At 52.0% G+C, this 24,186-nt stretch overlaps 2 protein-coding genes across 2 annotated transcripts; one reads left to right on the forward strand and one right to left on the reverse strand.

The window, feature by feature from the left end:
* Positions 1–7,445: 7,445 nt before the first annotated feature.
* Positions 7,446–10,720, reverse strand: TAFA3 (TAFA chemokine like family member 3; the record flags this gene model as incomplete). The annotated part of the gene is made up of 4 exons (XM_082653110.1): positions 7,446–7,700; positions 8,804–8,928; positions 9,859–10,008; positions 10,606–10,720. The coding sequence occupies 4 exons, from the start codon at positions 10,718–10,720 to the stop codon at positions 7,689–7,691; spliced, it is 402 nt and encodes a 133-aa protein (XP_082509236.1). The 3' UTR covers positions 7,446–7,688.
* Positions 10,721–17,689: 6,969 nt separating this feature from the next.
* PPM1J (protein phosphatase, Mg2+/Mn2+ dependent 1J) lies at positions 17,690–23,482 on the forward strand (the record flags this gene model as incomplete). Its single annotated transcript, XM_082678820.1, has 10 exons — positions 17,690–18,015; positions 19,628–19,742; positions 20,465–20,752; positions 21,039–21,151; positions 21,427–21,511; positions 22,095–22,213; positions 22,417–22,480; positions 22,637–22,744; positions 22,856–23,007; positions 23,152–23,482. 10 exons carry the CDS (start codon positions 17,690–17,692, stop codon positions 23,297–23,299), a joined length of 1,518 nt encoding a protein of 505 aa, XP_082534946.1. The 3' UTR covers positions 23,300–23,482.
* Positions 23,483–24,186: the final 704 nt, after the last annotated feature.

Here is a 24,186-nt window from a genome sequence, read left to right on the forward strand (position 1 = left end):
TTTTTAGCTGGAAATAATCCACATGCCAAAGAGATATTTTAGGGTGCAAATTTTGTTCCCCTAGGCAGGTATAAAGAAAAAACATTTGCCAGATCAACAGCTGCCTACCAGGTGCCAAGGGATGTCTTCTCCAGTAAAGAAAACATGTCTGGAACAGAAGCTGAAAATGGAGTCTGCCTGGTTATGATAGCTCACTGTCATTGTCCAAGATCTGTCTGTTTTCTGCAAAGAACAAATAGGCAAGTTGAAAGAGGTAAGAATCACCACTACTACATCCTTCAAGTTCTGAAGGTGATACTAATCTTTGCAATCCCTCCAGGAATGAAATTGCCTTGAGCTTACCATTTCGGTAGGCCATTCTAGAGGTTTCCACCTGACATTGCCCACCATCATAGCCCTCATTGCGTGTGCTGGTGAACCAGCATGGGGTAAGTGGGAGTGGCTCTTCTCATTCCTAACTCTAATGATTCACTAGCCAAATGTTATTTCCTGTTCCTAAAACTTTGGGCATGGCTGGTTTAAGGGTGTTAGTCCCCGAGGGAAGAATGTCTCCACCAGGGGACACAACAATGATTCTACTAAAATGAAAGTAGAGACTACCACCTGACTACTTTGAGTTTGAGTTTCAAAAATCTCAACCCTGCAGCTATAGGAAGTAGGGTTTCTTTTCAGGTAATCGTAGAACTATCCTACTCCTTTACTCCTTACTTCAGCTGGGAATTTAAAAACCTGAGCTCATAATTTTCTTTCAAAGTTCTTGGGTGCACATAGAAGAAACCAACTAACCCCGTTATACTCTTTATTTCCATTAAATTGTTCAGTGGCAGCAAATACTTGGTTACCCAAAGCCTTGCCTCCTATAGGTATTTGATTACAGTCGTCTGCAGGTGATAATTAATGTATCTGTCTTGGCACTGCAAGGCCGTAGGCCACGGTCTACCAGTGTCACTTTTACCATTAGCAACAGGGTCATTAATGCCTTTAAACAGATCAATTTCAAGAGTCCTATCCTTAAAAGTTCTCTTTCCTCTGGAACAATTTCTAGTACCTATAATGGTATCTGATACTGATTTGATATTGATACTAATGATATTAGAAAGGGTTCAGTCAGGGAAGGAGAGACACTAAAAATATTATGAAACAAGGGATTTATTTTAGGAACAAGGCTTACACATTTTTGGAATAACTGGGGAAATTAGAGTCTGAATGGAGAAGTTGGAGGATCAAAGAATAGTCACTCATCAACCCTTCTGAAGTCAGGCATGCCCAGTTGTTAGAGCAGGATCCTAGAGAGTTGGTGGAGAAGTTTACATGGAAGCCTGTTGCCTCTGCATCTGGTGGTTGGCCTGGGGTTGCTCTTGGTCAGAAGGCCTGGGGGTTGCTAAGAAAGCTTGTTGTGGAACGAGGGAGAATGGGTACAGCCTGGAACCTGGTGCCACTTCTAACCAGGACAACCTTCAGAAAGTAATTACTACCACTGCACTTACCTCTTCTAAATCATTCACAAATTAATCTTTTGGCCAACTGTGATCAGAAACCATCAGGGAAGAGGATTCTGGAAAATGTGGTTCCAGCTTACCCAGGTCAACACAGTATAAAACCACCACCTGCCATTTATTAGCTGCTTGATCCTGAGCAAATTATTTAATGTCTATGAGTCTAAATCTCTTTCAATCTCAGGTTTGGACGTTGTCATCTAGGACTTTTTCCTGGGTTTTTGGAAGATGCCCTGCTGCCCCCACTTACCGGTACCTCCTCTCTCTGGCCACTTGTGATTCCCTCTCAGCCTCATGGCTTCTGGTAGTCTTTCCCTACGTGGGGTACCTCTCCATTCCAGGCAGCCCTCTTGGGCAGTCCACATCTGGCCCTTGGAAAACATACAAACAACCATGCTCTGCTAAGCTCTGGAGGTACGGCTCACACCCAAGACAGTTTTTTAGACTCACTATCCAGGCCCACAAGCCAGCCACAATCACTGCTAGATTATTTTCAGTCCTGAGTCCCTCTGTCCCTCATACTCCAATAGCTCTTGGAGTTCTTTTCTGCAATTCCCCTCTTAAGTGGGTGAAAGACAGAATCGACACCTAAACCTTCCCCTTGGCTGGGGGAGGAAGGAAGTGACAACTCACTCCAGACAGACCTTCAATACCACCTGCCTTTCAGCCTCAGCTCTTAGCCCTCTGTTATACAGTCTGGAGGGGAGTAAAGGCCTATGGACCATCCGTTTTACAAATCTGAGATATAGTCTAGCATCTTATTTATTTATTTTTGGCTGCATTGGGTCTTTGTTTCTGTGTGCGGGCTTTCTCTAGTTGTGGTGAGCAGGGGCTACTCTTTGCTGCAGTGCGTGGGCTTCTCATTGCGGTGGCTTCTCTTGTTGCACAGCACGGGCTCTAGGCACGTGGGCTTCAGTAGTTGTGGTGCACAGGCTCAGTCGTCGTGGTTCGCGGGCTCTAGAGCGCAGGCTCAGTAGTTGTGGCGCACGGGCTTAGCTGCCCCGCGGCATGTGGGATCTTCCCAGACCAGGGCTTGAACCCGTGTCCCCTGCATTGGCAGGCGGATTCTTAACCACTGCACCACCAGGAAAGTCTCTAGTCTAGCATCTTGATTTAGAATGTGGTAGCTGATAATAGCTGATCCCTATTATTCTTTTCCTCACCTTTGAGGCCTCTATCCAAATCTTGAGATGGGAAGAGTCCCATTTAATATACTGTTACCTATATAAAGAGCCTAATGTGCTTGACACAAGGTAGACATTCACTAGTAGAAGCGATTGTGTACTGCCAATCACCCAGCATGGAAGTCAACCCAGCCTTTGAAAATGGTTGGAATCCTATCCGTCTAAGCCAGACTAAAGGGGAGTGTGTACCCTTATGTAAGGCTTGAAAGGCAGTTGCCTGTTCTTCCTTATGCCCAGTCTATATGTTTATTCCAAATACAGTGTTTAGAGCCATCTGAGTCCAGTAGCTTCTGGACCCAGACCCACCCTCAGTGACACATCACAAGACCAAGGAAATCAAGAACCAGCTTAGCTGCTCCCCTACTCTGAAGTCCCATCTCAGCCACAGCAGGTGGAGTGGAAACGCACTGGGCTTTGTGCAGTCAGCGTGCCCTGGTCTGACGTACAGGTTGGCATTTGCCTTGATTAGTCAGTCTCTGTGGTGAGCTAGTTTTTATCTATTTTGAATATCAGCCTTGCTTTTGAGCATGGAGTTGCTCAAATCCACAGATGCACAGAAACACCAGCAGCGTACATGCGTACACAATTACATCTTTACACATGGGTGCACTTGCAGTTACTTCCCTGAGGTTTAAAAGTAGAAGTTACATGACCTGGGCTTCCCTGGTGGCACAGTGGTTGAGAGTCCGCCTGCCGATGCAGGGGACGTGGGTTCGTGCCTTGGTCCGGGAGGATCCCACATGCCGCGGAGCGGCTGGGCCCGTGAGCCATGGCCGCTGAGCCTGCGCATCCGGAGCCTGTGCTCTGCAACGGGAGAGGCCACAGCAGTGAGAGGCCCGCGTACCGCAAAAAAAAAAAAAAGAAGTTACATGACCTTGGGAAATGTGAACTGAGCTGATCTGGGGTGTGACAACATATCAGGGAAGCTTCCATTTGCTCCAAGTCTTTTTCTTGGCCTCTGTCTTAGTCGTTGTTTCTTCGTTTCTTTGGTTGTTAGAGCTCACAAGTGGCACTGGAAGGGATTAAAGGGGACACAAGCACAGACTCAAAAAAAAAAAAAACCTAGAAATTCAACATACAGTCATCATTTTCCAAATTGTCAGCGTGTATTGAGAAAGATTTGATAAAAACGCCAGGGCAGGGGTTGGCAAAAGTTTTCTACAAGGGGTCCAACAGTAAATATTTTAAGCCTTGTAGGCCGTACGGTTTCTCTGCAATGACTTAGCTCTGCTATCTCATAGTAGGAAAGTAGTCACAGACAATAATAAACGAATAAGCATGGTTACATTCCAATACAACTTTATTTACAAAGACAGGTGGTGGACCAAATTTGGCCCATGGGCCTTGGTTTGCAGCCCCCTGCATTAGGCTCCAAAGAATCCTGAAACCATCAACACTGCTGCACAGGTCTCCCAAAGATTGACAGAAGCTCCATTCTGTCTCCTCCAAAAAGGACAAAAATCAAGGTTTATTCTAATTATTTTGTGTGGTACTTTGGTGTTTTGATGTTCTTCTGAGTGATCTCAATTCCCCCCTTTTGTCCCTTCTCCCCTCTTTCTGTGTATATATCTCTAAAAGCTTCCCATTCTTCTTTATTCTGTCCTTTGGAACTCACAGGGTTGGGTGATTTTAGAGTGAGGCTCTTTCACATTCATCCTTGCTGAAATTCTGGCTTCTTTTCAGGGCTCTCATCTATACTACAGTAAGAGGCAATGTGCAGTAGCATAAAGAGCACTTGTCTGGATCACTGGGCAGCACATGCCACCAGCTTGCTGTGTGACTTTGAGCAAATTACCTAACCTCTCTGAGCCTTCCTTTTCTCATCTGTCAAATGAGGGAATTGGCTAAGGTCTCTTAAATCCCTTCTAGCTCTGAGCTTGTGATTTTAGGAAGCTGCGGCTTCAACTCTAGCCAACTGTCTGGAGCCATTAATTAGGATGTCACTCACAGACCTTAATGAAACTGCCAGGAGGCCACAGAAAGTAGCCACATGATCTTCTGTAGTTGGCAACCTTCCGAAGCTGGGTGGGTAGGGTTACCAGCTAACCTCAGGAAATCTGAGAGCCCATCTCACTAAGGGGAGAAAAGGAACACAAATGATCCAGGACCCCTATGCTCCAGGAAAATTAATTTGCATTCCTATACTGCCATTGAAGCAGCTACAAAATGTGTACAAATGTTGACTTAGTTGGAAGCAGGACCTGAGGGAGCTTCTGTTGGGAGGTGAGCTTTCCCTTCTCCATCAGATCCTCTTGTGTGGGGCTCTCCTGGCCATATAAAGAATACCCCTCAAAGCCCACCAAATACATATATGATTAGGTCAGGAGGAAATGGAGGCTTTGAGGGGTTAAAAAAATGAATGAGCAAATTCCAGCATGTGCCAAAGGAAGGAGGTCTTCTCTGAAGCAGGGATGAGGGAAGTCAGCGAGGATCAAGGAGCCTGGCTGGGGCAGGGGCGGGCGGTGGTTGGCAGCTTGGGGGGAGTTTGTACAGCACCATCCCCCAGCTCACGGCCCACTGGCTATGGATGCAGCAGATGCACAGGCGGCTGGAGCCCTCTCCCTCCCTCCTGGACACAGTCTTGAGGGATGGGGAGGGAGTAGAGAAGCCTGCCTCCTGGCTTCAAGGAGAGCAGGCTCTTATTGTCCGACTCTGCTAAAGCTGTCTCATTTGTAGCCTAAATAATTCACTCACCAGTCTCTCAAGGAACATTAGAAGAAAAACAAAACCCGACCCACCCCTCACGCTCAGGTTCCCACTGCACCAAAGGCAGGGCGGGAGGCAGACCCAAGCTGCAGAGATGGCCTGCCTTCAAAGGTTTATTGGGGTTGGCAACCTTCCAGAAATTGCCTGGGGCCTGGTTTTGTACAGCCCTTGAGCTAAGAATGGTTTTTACATTTTAAAACGTTTTTTAAAACAACATGAAACAAAATAAACAACAACAAAAACAAAGAATATGCCAGAGACTGTATGTGGCCTGCAAATATTAACTATCCTTTCCAGAAGAGTGCCAATCCTTTAATCCACTCCCCAGCCTTGAAGGAGGTGATGACAACCTTTGACCTACTCCTTGACTACCTCACCCTGTGACCCCACTATATGCAGAGATTCGAAGTTGTCAGAGTTCTGACATCTACAGCCTAGTGGGAGGCCAGCATCATTGTTCACCCCATTTCCAAAACCAACAAAAAGGCAAACAAGAACATAAATGTATATGTATAACTGATTCACTTTGTTATAAAGCAGAAACTAACACACCATTGTAAAGCAATTATACTCCAATAAAGATGTAAAAAAGAAAAAGAACATCTCAAAGAAAAAAAAAAGATAAACCCTGGAGTGGGGTCAACGGTCTTGATTCTACTGCATGGGGAGGGAGGGAGAGAAGCAGGGAGGGACTGAGACTCTCAGCCTCAACCCGTCATCTGATCTATCTTCTCTGAGGGTCAGAAGTCAGCATTGTCCCAGTTGGTCTCTACTGACGCCCCTCCCCTCAAGGCCCCATCACACCCTGCAGTCCTGGCGATCCCAGCTGATCCTACCTGACCCCAGCTGATGCCAGCAGTCACTGAGGCTGTAATTCTCTTATTGACGAGACATCCAAGTAATTCGCGTCTCTGAGTCCCTGAGGCCTGTGTGTCATCCGCAGACCACCTAGGGTGCAGCCTGACTGGCTGACCTTCAGTCCTGGACAGAGGCTCCATCCAGCGCAGGGGCTCCCCTGCTGCCTAGCAGGGCCTTTGAAGGAAGAGGACTCTGACTAGCCCTGGACGCCACCCAGACCCTCTGTTGGAGCCAGAGCCACTGAGAGGCACAGCCTAAGGACTCTGGAAAAGACGGGTTAGAGTGGACAAGGCTTCCAGCTCAGAGTGCCCAGCTGTAACTGGGCTGAGTGACCTCTGGGCTGTCATGGGTTCTGTTTGGAAGTTTTGGGGCTGAGGGCAGAGTGGAGACCCAGTGGCCCTGCATCCTGGTGGGTAGGTATTCTGGATTATTTCAGATAGGAGTGAACTTTGTAAAAGTTCTTGCTCAAAATCATTGAGCTGTCCAGCCAGTTCTTTGCAGGTTCCTGTTCTTGAGATTAAAAACAGCATGGAAAGCCCAGGCTGGAATCCCAACATCCAGGCTAAGTGAAAGGTCAGCCGTCTTAGAGATTTGGGAGCCCAAGCTGTGACACCTTCGGCAAGTCACCTCATTTCTCTGGGATTCAGTTTCCTCATCTGTTAAAAGAAGCAAACAAACAAAAACCTGGGGTGCTTGGGTGGGGGTGATCTTACAGTCCTGTCCAGCCCATACCCAGTGTGTCCGAAGCAGGCAAGACCTCTGCAGAAGCTTTTCTGTAAAGTCGTTTGGCTTCATCTCTGCTTTCCTTCCCCAAGTCAATTCAGCCCCATCCAAATGAGACACAGCTGGTCTGGCATCAGGGGAGAGTGTTTTCCTTCAGTAGGTCAGCAGCTTGCCGGGGATTCAGACCGTTGTGAGGTCCCACCGAAGTAGTGGGTGGTGAATATGACCTATGATGTGAGGTCCTACCGAAGTAGTGGGTGGTGAATATGACCTATGTCTTTGTGCCCTGTGGCCAGAGGGTGGCTGAAGGGCTGTGGGAGTCTCCTCAGCTGAAGTGGGGTGAACGGTCCCCAACATGCTCACAGCATATGGGCCAGAAACCAGTCTGATACCACACACTTTAATCTAAGTTACCTTGATTGCCTTTTGTCAGCTCTTCAACTTGACCGAACGTTCCTTAAGGGTAGGGATTCTATCTTGACCTTCTTCTGTGTCCCCCAGGGAGAACCCAGCACCACAGGTATGTGGCTGGAGATTGGCCTGGAGATATGAGGACGTATCTGCTGAGAAGCTTAACTGCAATACCTCTGGAAAGAGTACTGCTGCACTTTGCACAGGGTGTGGGTCCGGGGAAGTGAATCTCCACATTTTCCAGCTGATAACTGGACACCGTTCTCCAGTGGGTGGCTCAATCAAGCTGTCAGGTCATGACCCCCAAGAGCTATCGTGTGACCTAGAGAGCAAGTGATGCGGGAAGGTTAGAGAAGGGAATGCCTGTCCCGTGCCAGTGTGCCCGAGATTCCCCAGGATATGCAGGTCACTTTCCCCTAAAGCAGTCCAGACTGGGAAAGTGTGGCTGGGTGGCCCATGCAAACATAAATCAGCCTTGCGTCACCGCTGGTTGCTTCAGAGTAGCTACCAAATTGCAAGCACAGTGATCTACAGCCTACAAATCCAGACCCATACAATAGTGACAAATGTCAGAAGCTCTGGGGTGGGTCTCTTCTAGTCTTAAATATACTCAGAATGGCTGTGTCCCTTGCCTGCCTGCAGATAGGAAGCTCTCCTTTAGACCCAGCCACACTTTTTCTTGCTGTAGCTCCTGTTCTGTGCCCTATGAAAATGTTCCCTTTAGAAGTCCGGAGCCCGCCTTTCCTTCTGTATTGTTTTCTTTGCTTGCTTGTTTGCTGGGTGTGATGGTGGGGAGGGAAGGCAGGAGGCAGAGTTCTGACTTGCCCCACAGTGTCACCCATCTGTACAAACGGCCATGACAGAGCAATACAATGGATTAACCGTGACACACATGGAACTGCTAACGAGTTCGATAAAATTTTGATTATCCCTTGTTCCGTGCGGCAGGCAGCAAACCATGGAAATAATAATCCTCTCGGCTGGTGTCAGCACAGCAGTTCAACCAGAGAAAGGCAGGTGTGAGCTACAGGGAGTGAATCGTGGGAATGTGGGGGTGGGCCTGCAGCAGGGGTGGGAGGGCAGAATGGCAATTGCAGAGATTCCCCTCTCAATTACCTAGATAATTCCCTCAATTCTCTACTTTGTTCTGTGGACCTGACATGTTCTGGAAGGCAAACTCATTCTTGGCAGAGAAGGAAACTAAGGCCTCAGGAACATCAGGAATATGCCCAGAAGGACACCTTGGATTTCAGTCCCCAGAGTCTAGACAAACCCAGGGGAGACTGTCCGGGGATGAGCCCACATGGCTTACAGATCTCAGTCTGGGAAACCGGCATCCTAGACCCCAGGGTTCCTGTGTCCCCTTTTCCATCCCCAGCGAAGGGGGAAGAGTAGGGCTGCGATGAAGTGTCTCTCCCTGGATACCTTGGTGGTTTTGACTTTGTGTCCGGTGCTGCAGCTCCATCCCGACAGGTCTGGGAGCACTTTACACTCCTCGCCCAGCAGGCAGGGCTCCATCTGACACCACCACTTCTGCAGGACGATGGAGGCTGTGGGAGCAGGAAGCAGTGAGGGCAGCTCTAAGTTCTCTGCAAGTACAGCACGCAGTTGTGGGCGTGGGAGTGGTTCGTGCAGAATAAGGGCATGTTTCTACACACCATGGCTTAGAGCCCTGCATTTCCGTTGTCTTTTTCCTACTCCAGGCTGCCCGGAAGGGCAGTACTCAGGCTGAGGCCTTGGGACACAACCATACCAACCTCAACCCCACTGACCCCTACATCTCACCAAAGACAGAGAGGGGTGAAGGCAGGGGAAGTTGTCTCTAAGGCAACCCTTGAGTTGAGCCACCACATCATTAGCAGAGAGGCACAGTCTTCAACATACCCCTTGGTGTACGTGAGCAAGCGTGCAGGCCATTTGAGGGAGTGCGCACAAGCAGGTGTGTGCGTGTGAGCACAAGTGGGCACATTTATGGCGCTGCCATGTGAGAGTAAGAAAATAAGCATGGGTGGGGCCGTGGGAAAGGGGTGGATACGAAGGAATTCATGGCCAAGCGATACACGTGTGTCCATGTGAGGGGACGGTAAAGGCCGGCTTGAGAATGAGAGGAGGGGATGTGTAAGAGGCCTGGGAAGGAGCCGCAGGTGAAGAAGTCAACGTCTGGAGGAGTGGGTGTGAGGTGATGAGGCTGACGGGAGGCCTGAGAAGATCGTGTGAGGAAATGAATCCGCGTATGTGCCAGGCAGTAGGTGTGGCCAGGAGGGAGGGCATGTGCTAATGACAGAGCTTTCCTCATCTATGGGATGGCGATGGTCACATCTGTGCCCCTCCTCCCAGAGGTGGCCCCATCATTTGAGACTCCGACAGTGAAAGCCCTGAGCTGGGCATGAAATTGTATCCCCAGCAGATGGCGAAGCCTGGACAGCCCTTCTTATCTCTCTGACCAAGCCCTCCCTGCCGGGTCCCAGCCTCTCACTCACCGTCCACGCAGGAGGGCTTTGCCCGGGTGGTGCCGGCCACCTGGCCAGAGAAGCAAGAGCATTTGACAGTCTGGGAGCGCTCCTCGATGCGGTTCCGGTTACAGCAGCGGTGAGCAGCAATCACCTCGCAGGTGCCCTGCTTCACGGGGACTGAAAGGGCCAGCAGACCATCAGATGCCCGGCCCAGGCCAGCACCCCTGCCCCCCTCCCACCCACCCTAGTTGTCCTCCAGCCCCTCCTCCCAGCTCAGGGCAGGGGTAGGTAAGAGATTTCCAGTTGCAGGGGAGGAGGAAACGGATGACATCTTCCTGCCACATCTGTGTTCCTATCCTTCCTTCCTCCCCATTTAGGCCACACTCATCACCCTGGCAGAGTCTGGCCCCTGGGCAGGAGAAAGATGGAGTCCACACCATCCCCCATCTCCTGGCTTCCCCTGGGTGAGGCCAAGGGCCCCGAGGGCTTACAATGCGTGGCGAGGATCATCCGCTTACACCGGCTTTAGCCATCCCAGAAGGAAAACCACAGAATTAGGCCAGGAGGCTAGACTTAAGCCCTGACCCGGGGGCTCCTCTCCCTGCAGAACACCTTCCGGCATGGAAGGGAAGGTGAGAATGGGTCTGCCCTCGCATCTGTGGGTTTTACTCTGCCTCAGAGATCTGCCTGCTGTGGAACGGGGTGCAGTGGTGTCCAGCTTTCCAGGCATCCTGGAAAACCGCCCGCCCCAGGGCCCCACCACCTCCCCTAGACCTGTTGGAGTTGGAGGCTGCAAGGAAGCCGAGGCCAGGTGGGTCCACAGCCAGACCACGCCAAGTGCCAGCAGCCAGCCGCCCGTGCTCCAGTTCTGTGTGGCCCTCTCACGCATCCTGCAGAGAGAAGCACACACCCTGCTTGACTCCAGGCAGGAGCCCTCCCAGTGCCCAGTGCCAGCACCACTGTGCCACGTGCTCTGGGGGGCACAGAGGCGGGCAGGGTGCACGACTTGTCCCCAGGCAGCTCTCAGCCTGGCACAGACTCACTGTAGAAAGTGGTGAGTACTACAGTCAGAAAAGGGAGCAGAAAGGGAGACTGTTCTGCTGGGAAAAACATGGAAAGCTTTGTGGAGGAGATGACATTTAGGAGGGGTCTTAAAGAATGGACTGGGCATGGTCCCATGGAGGGCTGTGACATGGAAGGAGCAATAATGCTGACTGCCATGTTTTGAGCACTCGACCCTGCAAACATACTCTTGAATCCTTCACGACTGTCCTACAAAGTAGGATTATTTGTACCCATTTTACAAATGAGCAAACGGATACTCAAAAAGCCTGGACACAACCTAAACAACCATCAGTAAAGGGCTGGCTAAATACACTGTGGGCCATCTGTGCAATGCCCATCCAGACAGCTGTAACAGAATGAGGAAATGCTTTAGGTACTGAGGCATGCAATGATCTCCAACGATAATCTGTCATTTAGGGAAAAAAAGCAAAGTGCCTGGTGATGTGTATTCGATGTGTAAAAGGGAGGAATTATATATGTTGCTCAAATATGGGTTAAGCTAGCTCTGGAAAATGTACCAAAAGACCCTAATAACATTGTTTGCCACCAAGAAGGGAAACTGGTTGGCTGGGATACAGAGGTGGAATGGAGATATTTTTCTCCCTACTGCTTTTTTTTTTTTTTTAAGATTTTTTTTTGATGTGGACCATTTTTTTTAACATCTTTATTGGAGTATACCTGCCTTACAATGTTGTGTTAGTTGCTGCTGTATAACAAAGTGAATCAGCTATAGGTATACATATATCCCCATAACCCCTCCCTCTTGTGTCTCCCTCCCACCCTCCCTAACCCATCCCTCTAGGGGGACACAAAGCACCGAGCTGATCTCCCTGTGCTATGCAGCTGCTTCCCACTAGCTATTTTACATTTGGTAGTGTATATATGTCCATGCCACTCTCTCACTTCGTCCCAGCTTATCCTTCCCCCTCCCCGTGTCTTCAAGTCCATTCTCTACGTCTTTATTCTTGTCCTGCCCCTAGGTTCTTCAGAACCTTTTTTTTTTTTTTTTTTTTTTAGATTCCATATATATGTATTAGCATATGGTATTTGTTTTTCTCTCTCTGACTTACTTCACCCTGTATGACAGTCTCTAGGTCCATCCACCTCACTGCAAATAACTCAATTTTGTTTCTTTTCATGGCTGAGTAATATTTGATGTGGACCATTTTTAAAGTCTTTATTGAATTTGTTACAATATTGCTTCTATTTTATGTTTTGGCTGTTTGGCCGCGAGGCATGTGGGATCTTAGCTCCCCAAGCAGGGATCGAACCCGCACCCCCTGCATTAGAAGGCAAAGTCTTAACCACTGGACTGCCAGGGAAATCTCTCTCCCTATTGCTCTTTAATCTTTTGGGATTTGAACCACGGGAAGGTACTAGCAATTCAGCTTAAACAAAATTTAAATATAAAAAGGAAGAAATGAAGTGGAGGCTAATAGAAGTCAAGTGACTTGCCCAAGGCCAGGCAGCATGTGGGTAGAAGACCCTGAGCGCAGAAACCTGCCCTGTTCTCACTGGACCACCTTGCTTCTGCTCTCTTCCCCTTTCCTTCTCCTCCTTCATCCTTGATGGTTCGAATCTCCCAAATCTATCCCAGAGAGTGGACTAGAAATGGAGGGAACCCCAGTAAAGCAGAGGCACAGAGCAGCTGGGAGCCACCCAAGCACAGAAGGGGCATGAACCACCCCCTCTGCTGCACTGCTACCCCTTGGGGATCACTGGGCTCCCTCAGGTGCCAGCTTAGTGCTGGGAACACTAGAGGCCAAACCAAATGCCAGGACCCGGCTGCTCCCTTGGATAGGGTGCTTGATCTCTGTCTACGCACCACTCCCCCAACTCCCCCTCTTCAAATGTCTCCTCACTCACCTTTTTTGGAATCTTTTATCTTCTGTCAGTTCATCCACTGGCCTCAGACTCACTCTTCCTAGACAAATAGGAGAGATTCTTGTGGTTTGCAAGGGACAGAGGGAGCCCGTGGCCATGCAGGGGGTGGAGGAGGGCCTGGGTGAGGGCAAGTGGGTGGACTGGGCACTGAAGTAGTGCCTAATTCTGAGGTTGTTCCCCAAGGTGCCAGGACAGGGGGCAGAGTCCCTCCTCTGCCCTGGGAATTCGCAGAGGTCCTTGCAGACTCTGGGAACATGTAGCTCCGGAGGGAGCTTCTCTGTGCCAGGAGTGAAGCAGGGTTGATGGTAGGAGGTGTCTAAGAACCAACCCTGTCATCTCTCTGGTCTTGGGAAGGGGCTGAAGGCCGGGGAAGAGCTCCTGAGCAGAATCTGACAGCCACTGCTGGGAAGAGGCGCCTGAGAATAATAACCCCTGAGGTCCTGAATCCTCTCTGCCTCTTCCTCCTCCTAGCCCCATCACACCTGCTTCCTGGACTGGCCAGGAGCTGGCTCAACTCTGCTGCCCTCACCCCCATTCCCACTCTAGAGGGCTAGAACGGGAGTCCTCCAGGTCTCTGAGCCTCAGCGGCCTCAGCCTCAAAGCATCTCCATTTCCCCCAAGACCTCCCCTCCCTCAACCTCCAGAAGGAGGTGGAACTGAGGCAGGTAGGATGGTGGGGCTCAAGAAGGACCAAGAGCCATGTGTCCTAGCTCCCCAGAGTGAGAGCCCAGGAAAGACTGCGGGGGCAGATGGAGGAAGTGATGCCAAAACCCCTGGGATGGATGTGCTCCACGGGCAGAGAGCTTCTAGAAGTACCTCTTTTCTGAGTAGGTATCTCCTCTCCCTGCCCCCTTCAGGAACCTTTGTTTTGATCATTACAAAGGCAGCTGTGCCTTTTCTCCGGCAGTCCCCCAACCCATTTCACTCTGAGCTGCCACACCTCCAACCCAACTTTCCCATCTCTCCTATGAACCCCAAGACCCAAAAGATCCGGGAGTGGGCATTTCGGGTGCCTTCTCTGGCATTCTATTCCTTCCCTCAAAGAGAGCTTGAGAAAGAAGCTTCTGGGGTTTGTTCTCAGGCTTCCACACTCCTGCCTCAGTTTCCCAGGCTGTTTTCCCCAAACCCCTGTATACCAGCATGGGGTTGAGAATGTGAACCACAAGATCCTTTAACCTTTCCCTGCCTTCTCCCGCCCCTGCCCCGCGCCCACTCAGTCCTCCCAATTCTGAGCTCCCACGCCTGGGACCTACCTGCCCCACGGCGGTACCCACGGGTTCCACCCGCCAGCCTGAGGTTCTCCTCGCCTCTGGACCCGGGATCGAGACTCCGAAAGGCGGACTGCAGGCGGGAGCGGTCAGCTCCGGTGCTGTCTAGTCCGGAGTCCTGTCCCCCTCACCAAGTTGCTGCGTCCCCGAGGCGCAGGGGCTCTGACCAAACTGGCATCACGGTCATGCAGGGCCCGCCCTGGGCACCGGGGAGTTCCGGGCCCGCTCGGCCAGCTCTGTAGAGCTCAGCCGGGGTCCCTCCGAGGCTGCCGCCCGCAGGCCTGGGAGCTCGCGGCTGTCGCCGCCGCCTCCTCCTCCTCCTAGCCCGGGGCCGCCTCCGCTTCCCCAGCCCCGCGCGGGCGTAGCCGCCGCCGCCTCCCGGACAGCGCCGGGCACCGCGCACAGCTCTCCGCCGGCCCCGCGGGCACAGCGACCCCTGGCGCTCGAGGCAAGACCGGGTGAAGAGAGGACAGCCAGACCCCGCGATGTGGTCCCTGGTATAGGCAGGTAATTCAGAGAGGTCCCTCAAGACTATGGAGGTCTTGGGGCTTGGGGTGGGTTGCTGAGTGTGAGGAGTGATAGCCCAGACCCTCACGGGTTTTGAGCCTTGAAGATTCCCGAACTGCACTGTCCGATACGGTAAATAACATCTTAAGTTTCTCATTTACACACACAACATTTCAAGTGCTCAATCACCACATGCAGCTAGGGACTACTGTACTGGGCAGAAAAGATATAGAATATTCCCACATTGCACAAAATCCTATTTGACAATGCTCTTTTAGATTGCTATGGTAGCCCTTCAGTGTTAAAATGTTAAAATCCAGGAGGAAATAGCAAATGATCTCTACCCCAGGAGCGGTGTCCTCTGGGGCAGGAAGGACCAGGGGAGGCATGTGGGTAGGGGCCTGGAAGGCAGGAGGGCTGTGGTAGGCCTGTGGATGATGGGTATGAACCCCAACTTGGGAACGAAACTCTGAGACCCAGTTTCTTCAGCATAAAAATTGCAATGTAATTGCAATTGTATAGTGTGTAATTTTTTACAGGGTGAGATTCTGGATATGAAAGTATTAGACAAATGAGAGAGGAAGCGGTGGTCTGTGAATTTGTCTCTTGATTGAAGGACACTCCTCTTAGTTTAAGAGGGCTTTGGGATTGGAGTAATGGGGAGGGGAGAGGCAAAGGGAAGAAGCCCAGTTCCTGGCTCTGAGCCACTGCATGTGGCCCAGGATAAAGGGACTTCTCTCTCTGTCTTTTTAAAATTAACTAATTAATATATTTATGTATTTATTTTGGTTGTGCCCGGTCTTAGTTGTGGCACGCGGGATCTTTTTTATTTGCAGTATAAGGACTCTTAGTTGCGGCATGCATGCGGGATCTAGTTCCCCCACCAGGGATCAAACCCGGGCCCCCTGCATTGGGAGAGTGGAGTCTTACCCACTGCGCCACCAGGGAAGTCCCTAAAGGGATTTCTCTTGAGCATACCCATTTCCTACCCCTAGCTGAGGCCTCGCACACTCCTGGCAGGACCAGCCTCTCTGAGCAGTTCTCAGCAAAGAATAACCTACAAGGCTGCTTCTTCCCACTCCATCTCCCTTTTGCCTCTCACTCTGTGCTGCCTCAGGGATGAGTAGAGGTGGTGACCTTCTCACCAGGTTCTGGGGCAGTCTGAGGATGCAGGAGGTATGATGATGCCAGGAATAGGAGGTGAGAGGTTCAGGGAGAGGAGAGTCTTAGGATTTGGGTACGGTCGGAGGGCTGTTCTAGAGCCCAAGGGAGCTGTTGACATCCCTGCTGACCATCTGTTGCTGGAACTAGGGGGTCTCTGGGCCCTGGCTCTGTGGCCCACTTGCAGTCACACCATGATGGGTGTTGTGAAGAGCAGGGATTATGGAGCTGGATGACACGGAGAAGTGGTAAGCAAACTGTCCCAGAAACACTGAATAATAAAAATAGCCAGGATGTTATATTTTTTCTTCTGTCTATGGCTTGCTGCCACTGTTTATGCCGTTTATCTGTGAGCTGGTTCCAGTTTTTCTCAAACAGGAGGGAAATACCCATAGCAGCAGCGTGTTCTTTATCTCCCTGTCTGGCTTGCCACTCTATGTGCCTTTGGGTCTGACTTTTTCTGGTTTTCTTTTCTTTTCTTCTTTTTCCTTCTCTCTGCCCAAAGTGCAGGCATAATTATAGAAGTCTACAAACCTGAATGACCATTGTGAGATTTTTATTTGGAAGCTACCAGAAAAGACACTCCTTCTGGGGGTACAGTCTAGCCAGGAACAGAGAGGGTCATGGTCAGGAAGCACCCAGCTGACAGAGTCCAGAGGTGGAATCCCCACCATGAACTGGGTGCCAGTCCCTGAGGACTACCCTGACTTGCATTAGGACCATAAGGGCCTTGTCCCCATTTGAACCATGTGTGGGGTAGGAGGTGTCTCTGGAGGCCTAACAATCAATTCCCAGGCTTAGGAACATAGTTCCAGCATTAGGTCAGTACCACCCTCCCCTCTCAGGCAGGGACTTAGCCTGGCCTCTGTCTCCCCCAGGTGGCAGCCACAGAAGTTGTTCACCTGGACTGTTCTCCGCCTTTGCCTTAAGAAGAGGAGGGTGGGAGAGGAGAGACACCCCCCTCTTCTATTCACCTACCTCTTAACCCTTCCTCTCTGATCTAGATAAATCAGCTTGGTTTTTAAGAACCGGTGTGGGTGGCTGGGGAACGGACATGGTCATGAATTTCCCACTGGCTGTTGACCTCCTGGAACAAGTCATGTAAAATGACAGGAGTGTCCAGTCCTGCATCATCCATAAAACGAACATAATAAAACCTACCTTGCAGGGTTGGTGTGCGGTGTAAAGGGCCTAAAGTATAGAAAGTGCTTTGTAGAGAGCCTATTATTAGTAAGTCCTCAATAAATGTAGTTATTGTTATCCTTACTAACAGTTCTGCTGTGGTCAGGGGAGGTCCAAATATGGGCGGAAATTGGGTCCTGAAAAAAAAAAAGTGGAGTCGGAGTGGTAACTGTTCTGCCGGATCTAGCGGTGGTCTTCACGGGGAACAGCGCCCTCGGGAATCCGGGAACTTACCCAGCTCCCTAATTCAGGATGATTGGCTCCAGCCTGCCTTGTTACCACTTCCACACCACTCCCAGCACCGGCTCGCTGGCCCTCACTCTCGCTCCGGCAGCCCCAGCCAGAGGTGTCACCACAACCGGAGCTTCACACCCAGCGGTCGCTAACGGAGATCATCAGCTCCATCACCCTCTGGGCAGGCTAGGCACAACGAACCCAGGGCGAGGGTGGGAGACACCACCCTCCCGTCACAATAGGGAAGTTCTATCTGATTAATATAGAGCAAGGCTGAAATAAGATTTCTGTCCCCTTCCTACAACAGCAGACCCTTCTTCCCCCCAAAAAACAGAGGCGGGAGAAGTCGGAACGGGGCGGGGGAGAGGCCGCGAGCCGGCGGGGCTGTTCCCGGGGTAGCCCAGAGCCGCAGGTAGTTTTCCCGGGGACCGGCCCTGCGGGCCGCGAGCCAATGGTGGGGCCGAACTGACCGGAGCGAGCACCGCCCCTCGAGAGCCCTAGGGGGCGGGGCCTGTCCTGGGGCGGGGCCACGGCCGAGGGCGGGGAAGGGAGGCAGCATGCTAAACCGGGTGCGTTCGGCCGTGGCGCACCTGGTGAGCTCTGGGGGCGCCCCGCCTCCGCGCCCCAAGTCGCCAGACCTGCCCAACTCGACCTCGGCGCCACCCGCCGCCCCTCCACAAGCTCCCAGAAGCCCTCCGGCTAGGGCTGGGAGCGGCAGTGCGGCGCCCGCGAGGACAGTAGAGTCTCGAGCAAGCTTCTGCCGACCGACCTTTCTGCAGCTGAGCCCTGGGGGCCTGCGACGCGCCGATGACCACGCTGGCCGGGCTGTGCAAAGCCCCCCGGACACTGGCCGTCGCCTGCCTTGGAGCACGGGCTACGCCGAGTGAGCGCCCCCGGGGGCACCCTAACCAGGATGGGACTCCCATTCCCAACCTCATCCCCACCTTGGCATCCCGGGCGCTGGGACGCATCCCCCCTCGCCGCTCTCGGTGCCAGGAGCTCCTTTTTCCCAGGACCTTTGCCGTCCTCTGGGTTTCGGGCCGCACCCACTCCCAGCCCTTTCTCAAGTCGGGTGCAGCTTTTCTCAGGACTTTCTAGCTCGTTGACTATCCTCACTCGCGCCGCTTCAGGACCTTGTTCTCTCCCAGAGCCCGGAGAGTGGAGGGCCCGTGAACGATGAGTTGGCCAGTTGTCAGTCGCGGCCCGGTAGTTTAATGGCTAAGGGAAGAGAAATTTCAAGGAGCGGGGGTCCCTTTTAATATAGGAGATGGCGGCTGGAAAAACTCCTTGGGCTTCCCGACCCCAGCGCCCCAGTTCCCTGTCCCTCTTACCATTCCCCTCCCCCTCCACACCCAGAAATAGCCCGCGACACCAGGCGGCCGCCGGCTTCCCCAGGGGCGGGGGAGGGGGCCACCCGGGGAAGCGGGAGGGCCCCCTTTGAACACCTCTTGGCGGGTGGACTTGCCCTGGCCAGGCAAGGAAGTGGACCTCCGGGCCAGAGCGGTGGGAGTGGCGGCAGCAGCCGGCTCGCTCCAAGGCTGCGTGAATTTTTTTTTTTTTTTTTGCTTGTTTGGTTGTTTGTTGGCAGTGCAGGATCTTAGTTCCCTGACCCGGGGACCCGGCAGTGAGACCGAGGAGTCCTAACCACTGGACCACTAGGGGATTCCTACAGGGCCGGTGGATTTTTAATGCATCTGCTGGGAGAGCAGAGAACTGAGGGAGATGGGGGCGCTGAGGGGCTGAGGGTCGTGGCTGGTGGACCCGCGGCCCCACTACCGGCTCCTTTAACTTCCTATTTGGGAAGAGTTTGGGGTTATGTGGCTCCTGCGCAGTCCAGGGAGGCTTCCACTCCTACCCTATTTCAATTCCTCTTTCCTGATCTGTGCCGGAGCACTTACTCATTGCCAAACAGCAGAAACTGGGACTTCACTGGCGGTCCGATGGTTAAGACTCCATGCTTCCAATGCAGGGAGCGCGGGTTTGACACCTCGTGGGGGGGGCGGAACTAAGACCCCACAAGAAGCCAAAAAAGAAAAAAAAAAAAAAGCAGCAGAAACTTTCACTGGATGATTTTAGGATAAAGGTGGGTGTGCTCATGAGGGTGGGGTGGGGTGGGGTGGGGTGTTGTGGACAAGAAGCTAGAAGAGTTTTTTGGGGGTCAGAGTGGATGCAGGGTCTCGGCAAGCCAGGAATTAAAACCTCCTTCCCTCCATCCAGGTCCTCCCCCAGTGATACCATTAGGGAAGGGATGGGAGACCTGAGGTGGGAGAGTGCTCCTGTGGCCTTTCTAGGAGGTGGTGGAGCCCAACACCTAGGCAGTACTCCTTGTGCCTTGCCCTGCCTCCCTTCTCCTCCTCCCTCTGGCCTGGTTCCCAGGTGGCTGTGACCTTTCTCAGCTTGGCCAGCAGGCCAGAGAGGGTATGTGTGTCTCAGGTGGGAGTTATTCCAGGACCTTGTCTGGTGTCCAACCTGATGTGGTCACTTTGGCCTGACAGGGTCATCAACTCTGGCAAGAGCCGGCACAATGAGGACCAGGCTTGCTGTGAAGTGGTGTATGTGGAAGGTCGGAGGAGTGTTTCAGGGGCACCTAGGGAGCCTAGCCGAGGCCAGGTAAGCTCCCCACCCCCTTTCCTAACCTCCACAGGAGACACCTATCCCCAGGGATTCTAGGCATTCGGTTTTAATCTGAGCCATGTGATAGACCTACCCCCTAACTCACTAGCTTTCTACTTTAATGGCACAGAATTTTATCTGGCATTGATCAGGTAGATTCTACCATGTCAGTGTGAATATTTAGTTTTCCACTTAAAATGGAGATATGCTCATGTATTCATTGATGATTTAATAACTACCATTGCTTATTTTTGCATCTTTTATCCTCTGAGTTTGACTTTCTTATTTTATTTTTTATTTTTTATTTTTTTTTGCGGTACGCGGGCCTCTCACTGCTGTGGCCTCTCCCGTTGCGGAGCACAGGCTCCGGACGTGCAGGCTCAGCGGCCATGGCTCACAGGCCCAGCCGCTCCGCGGCATGTGGGATCCTCCCGGACCGGGGCACGAACCCGTGTCCCTTGCATCGGCAGGCGGACTCTCAACCACTGCGCCACCAGGGAAGCCCGAGTTTGACTTTTTTGATGCTTTGCTTTCAGACACATAGTATGCCTTTGGTGAATGAGTGAATAAATCTAATTTGCCTTAAATACCAAAATCTAACCTCCTCTCTCATGTTTATATGGATGCCCAGAGTCTTGCTCTTCTCCCTGCATAACACAAACACACACATGCACACACACACACACACACACACTCACCTCAAACTTTTCCTCCACCAGGGACTCTGCTTCTACTACTGGGGCCTGTTTGATGGGCATGCAGGAGGCAGAGCTGCCGAAATGGCCTCTAGGCTCCTGCATCGCCACATTCGGGAGCAGCTAAAGGACCTGGTAGAGATACTCCAGGACCCCTCGCCACCTCCCCTCTGCCTCCCGTCCACCCCAGGGGCTCCAGGTTCCTCTGATTCCTCTCACTTGGTTGGTCCTCAGTCCTGCTGGTCTTCGCAGAAGGAAGTGACTCATGAGAGCCTGGTAGTGGGTGCCATTGAGAATGCCTTCCAGTTCATGGTAAGTGGGTGGCCTGGGCCAAGGGCCTGCCAGGCAGACACTTTGGTCAACTCTGTATGGGAGTCAGGTGGCCTGAGGAGGTGACCCTGAGAACCCATAACAGCTTTGAGAACCTGAGCAGAACTTGGTTCAGAGGGAGGGAGAAGTGGGTGTTATACCGATGTCTTCCCTACTGTCCACCAGTGTGGCTTGCCTGGGCCAGTTTGTTTCTGCAGATGTGGGCGGGTGGCTGTGTGTCTGGAGCCTCTTCTTCATCCACCCCCTTTGACCCTTCCTCATATGGCAGGATGAGCAGATGGCCCGGGAGCGGCATGGCCACCAAGTGGAGGGGGGCTGCTGTGCACTGGTTGTGGTCTACTTGCTAGGCAAGGTGTACGTAGCCAATGCAGGTGACAGCAGGTATGGGGTGGGAGCTTTGATAAAGGCTGTGCGGGGGAGGGGTCAAGCTTCTGGGATGGGGGAATAGAAGAGAGTGACGTGGTGGGTGTTAACGTTCAGAGATTGGAACGGGTCAGGAGGGATCACAGACATAAGGAAGGGCCTGAAATAGCTATGAGGGGAGGAAAACTGGGGGTCTGGGTGAGGGCCTCTAAGGGAGGGCCTTGTCTTTTTGGAACTCTTTATGTGAGGGGGTTGCAGAGAGCCAAGCCCAAACCTTTTGTTTCTCTGGGCAGAGCCATCATTGTCCGGAATGGAGAAATCATTCCAATGTCCCGGGAGTTCACCCCGGAGACTGAGCGCCAGCGTCTCCAGATGCTTGTAAGTAGGAACTAAACTCCCTACTCCCATCTTACTAATCTTGTGCCTCTCTGTACCCTGTGTCCCAAGGACTCGCCGACCCTCACCACACAGACAGACCGCTCCTTACTGGGAGCTTACTGTGAAGGCCACTCCACAGACTATGGAGTGTAGGGCTGAGCTGGTGTGGAGGATGTGGCAGGAAAGAGCGTGGGCTGCTCCAGTGCCTTCCACTGTGGCCCCAACTGAGGAAGGAAGTGCAGTCAGAGTGGGGGAAGGAAACAGCAAAGGCCCCTAAGGGGCAGGATAGCTTAGTGCTTTAAAGCAATGGCTCTGGAGCTGGGCTGCCTGGGATTGAATCCTGGTTTGAGTACTTTGTGTGATCTTCAAAAGTTCCCTGAACTTCTCCATAAATCAAGAGTTCCTGCCTTAAAAGTTGTTGTGAGGATTAAATGAGCTAATATATGTTAATATTAGAACAGTGCATGGTACACAGTAAACTCCATTTAAGGGTCTGCTATAATTAACATCACCTCTACCCCAGGGTGTACTGTAAACCTAATGCCCCCGGCCCTCTGCTCTGTCTGGCCGCTCCCAACCCCAGGGCTTCCTGAAACCAGAGCTGCTGGGTGGTGAATTCACCCACCTTGAGTTCCCCCGCAGAGTTCAGCCTAAGGAGCTGGGGCAGAGGATGCTGTACCGGGACCAGAACATGACTGGCTGGTAACACTTCCCTCAGAGCTGGGGCCCGTTTCCATGGCAACACAACCAGTCCCTCGCCAACAGCAAGGTGGAAGCTGGAGGCTGGGCCAGGCTGGGAGCTGGGGGAATGCCGCCCTTCTAAGGGGTTTGTGTAAGGGGTGTGGCTCCTAGGGGAGAGGGACTTTGATGCCTGGGTGATGCCTCCTCTACTCCCCCCTCCCCAGGGCCTACAAAAAGATCGAGCTGGAGGATCTCAGGTTTCCTCTGGTCTGTGGGGAGGGCAAAAAGGTAAACTCCATGGTAGAGGTGGGAGAGGGCAGGAGGACCCACCACAACTTGTCTAGGGAGGTGGAGGTTCTACCCGAGGGTAGGGGTGGAAAGGGTCCACGGTCCCAGAGAGACTGGGAGAAGGCTATAGTAGTGTCCCCTCCTCATTTCCTTTAGGCTCGAATGATGGCCACCATTGGGGTGACCCGGGGCTTGGGAGACCACAACCTCAGGGTCTGCAGTTCTACCCTGCCCATCAAGCCCTTCCTCTCCTCTTTCCCTGAGGTGAGCCACATGGGAGCCTCCTTAGCCTTCCCTGCTCTGGGGGTCTCAGGCTAGCTTTCTCCCAAGGTCGCTTTATCCTCAAGCTCCCTCTGCACCCTCTCTCCCCACCAGGTACGAGTGTATGACCTGACGCAGTATGAGCACTGCCCAGATGACGTGCTAGTCCTGGGAACAGATGGGCTGTGGGATGTCACCAGTGACTGTGAGGTAGCTGCCACTGTGGACAGGGTGCTGTCAGCCTATGAGCCCAATGACCCCAGCAGGTAGGGGCTGTATGGCGGCAAGGGGATGACGATGGGGAAGGAAGGGACACAGGGAAGAAATGCTTGGGAACCCACATGAGGGCCTGTGTATCCATCTTCCCACGTACATGTTGGTACATGAATGTGCACATGTGCTTCTGACAGGTACACAGCTCTGGCCCAAGCTCTGGTCCTGGGGGCCCGGGGTACCCCCCGGGACCGTGGTTGGCGTCTCCCCAACAACAAGCTGGGTTCCGGGGATGACATCTCGGTCTTCGTCATCCCCCTGGGAGGGCCAGGCAGCTACTCCTGAGGGGCTCAGTGGATGGAGGAGTAGACTTCCTCATCCTCCATCCACCTCCTCAGAACCTCCCACCACCATCCCAGCCTCTCCATGCTTACCCCTCTCCCAACCCAAATTCTGAAGTTGTCTCCTTGACCTTCTTTAGTGGCAATTTAACTGAAGGGGTGCCAGTTAGATCCAAAATTTTAGCCCTTGGCAAATAAACCAGATGGATAAATGTGTGTGTCTTTATTTTCTTTGACTAAAAACTGTCCCAGTTGTCTCCCGAACATCTCCTAGACATCTCACAGGCACTTCAACTCAACATTCCTCCAACTGAATTCATTATTTCCCCCACAAATATGTCCTCTCCCCGCTCATCATCTCAGGGGGCACCAGCTCAGCTACTCAAGTTAGAATTCTTGGGGTTGAGCACCTTTGGCTTCCGTTTCTTCCTCATCAAGCTAATCAATCACTAAATATTGTTGATTATATATTTTTAAATATATTTCTTTAAAAAACTTTTTTTTTTTAGTTTTTGGCCGCGCTGCATGCGGATTCTAGTTCCCCGGGGGACCAGGGATCGAACCTGTGCCCCCTGCATGGGAAGTGCGGAGTCTTAACCACTGGACCACCAGGGAATTCCCCTAAATATATTTCTATTTGTCCATCCCTACAGTCACTACCTTAGTCCTTCAGTATATTAGCCTCCTAATTGTCTCCAAGCCACTCCCCTGCTTTCCCCAATATATAATATACACAGCAGCCAGGGAGCCCTTTCCACAGGGTGAATCTGAGTTGGTGATTCCTCTGAGAAAATACTTTGGTGGCTCCTTACTGCACCTAGACCAAAACTGACACTCAACTCTTGAGCATGGCAATATAAAGACCTTCATATCTGGCCACTGCTTCCTTCT

Source organism: Grampus griseus, assembly GCF_964374135.1.
Source record: "Grampus griseus genome assembly, chromosome: 1".
Taxonomy (NCBI): domain Eukaryota; kingdom Metazoa; phylum Chordata; class Mammalia; order Artiodactyla; family Delphinidae; genus Grampus; species Grampus griseus.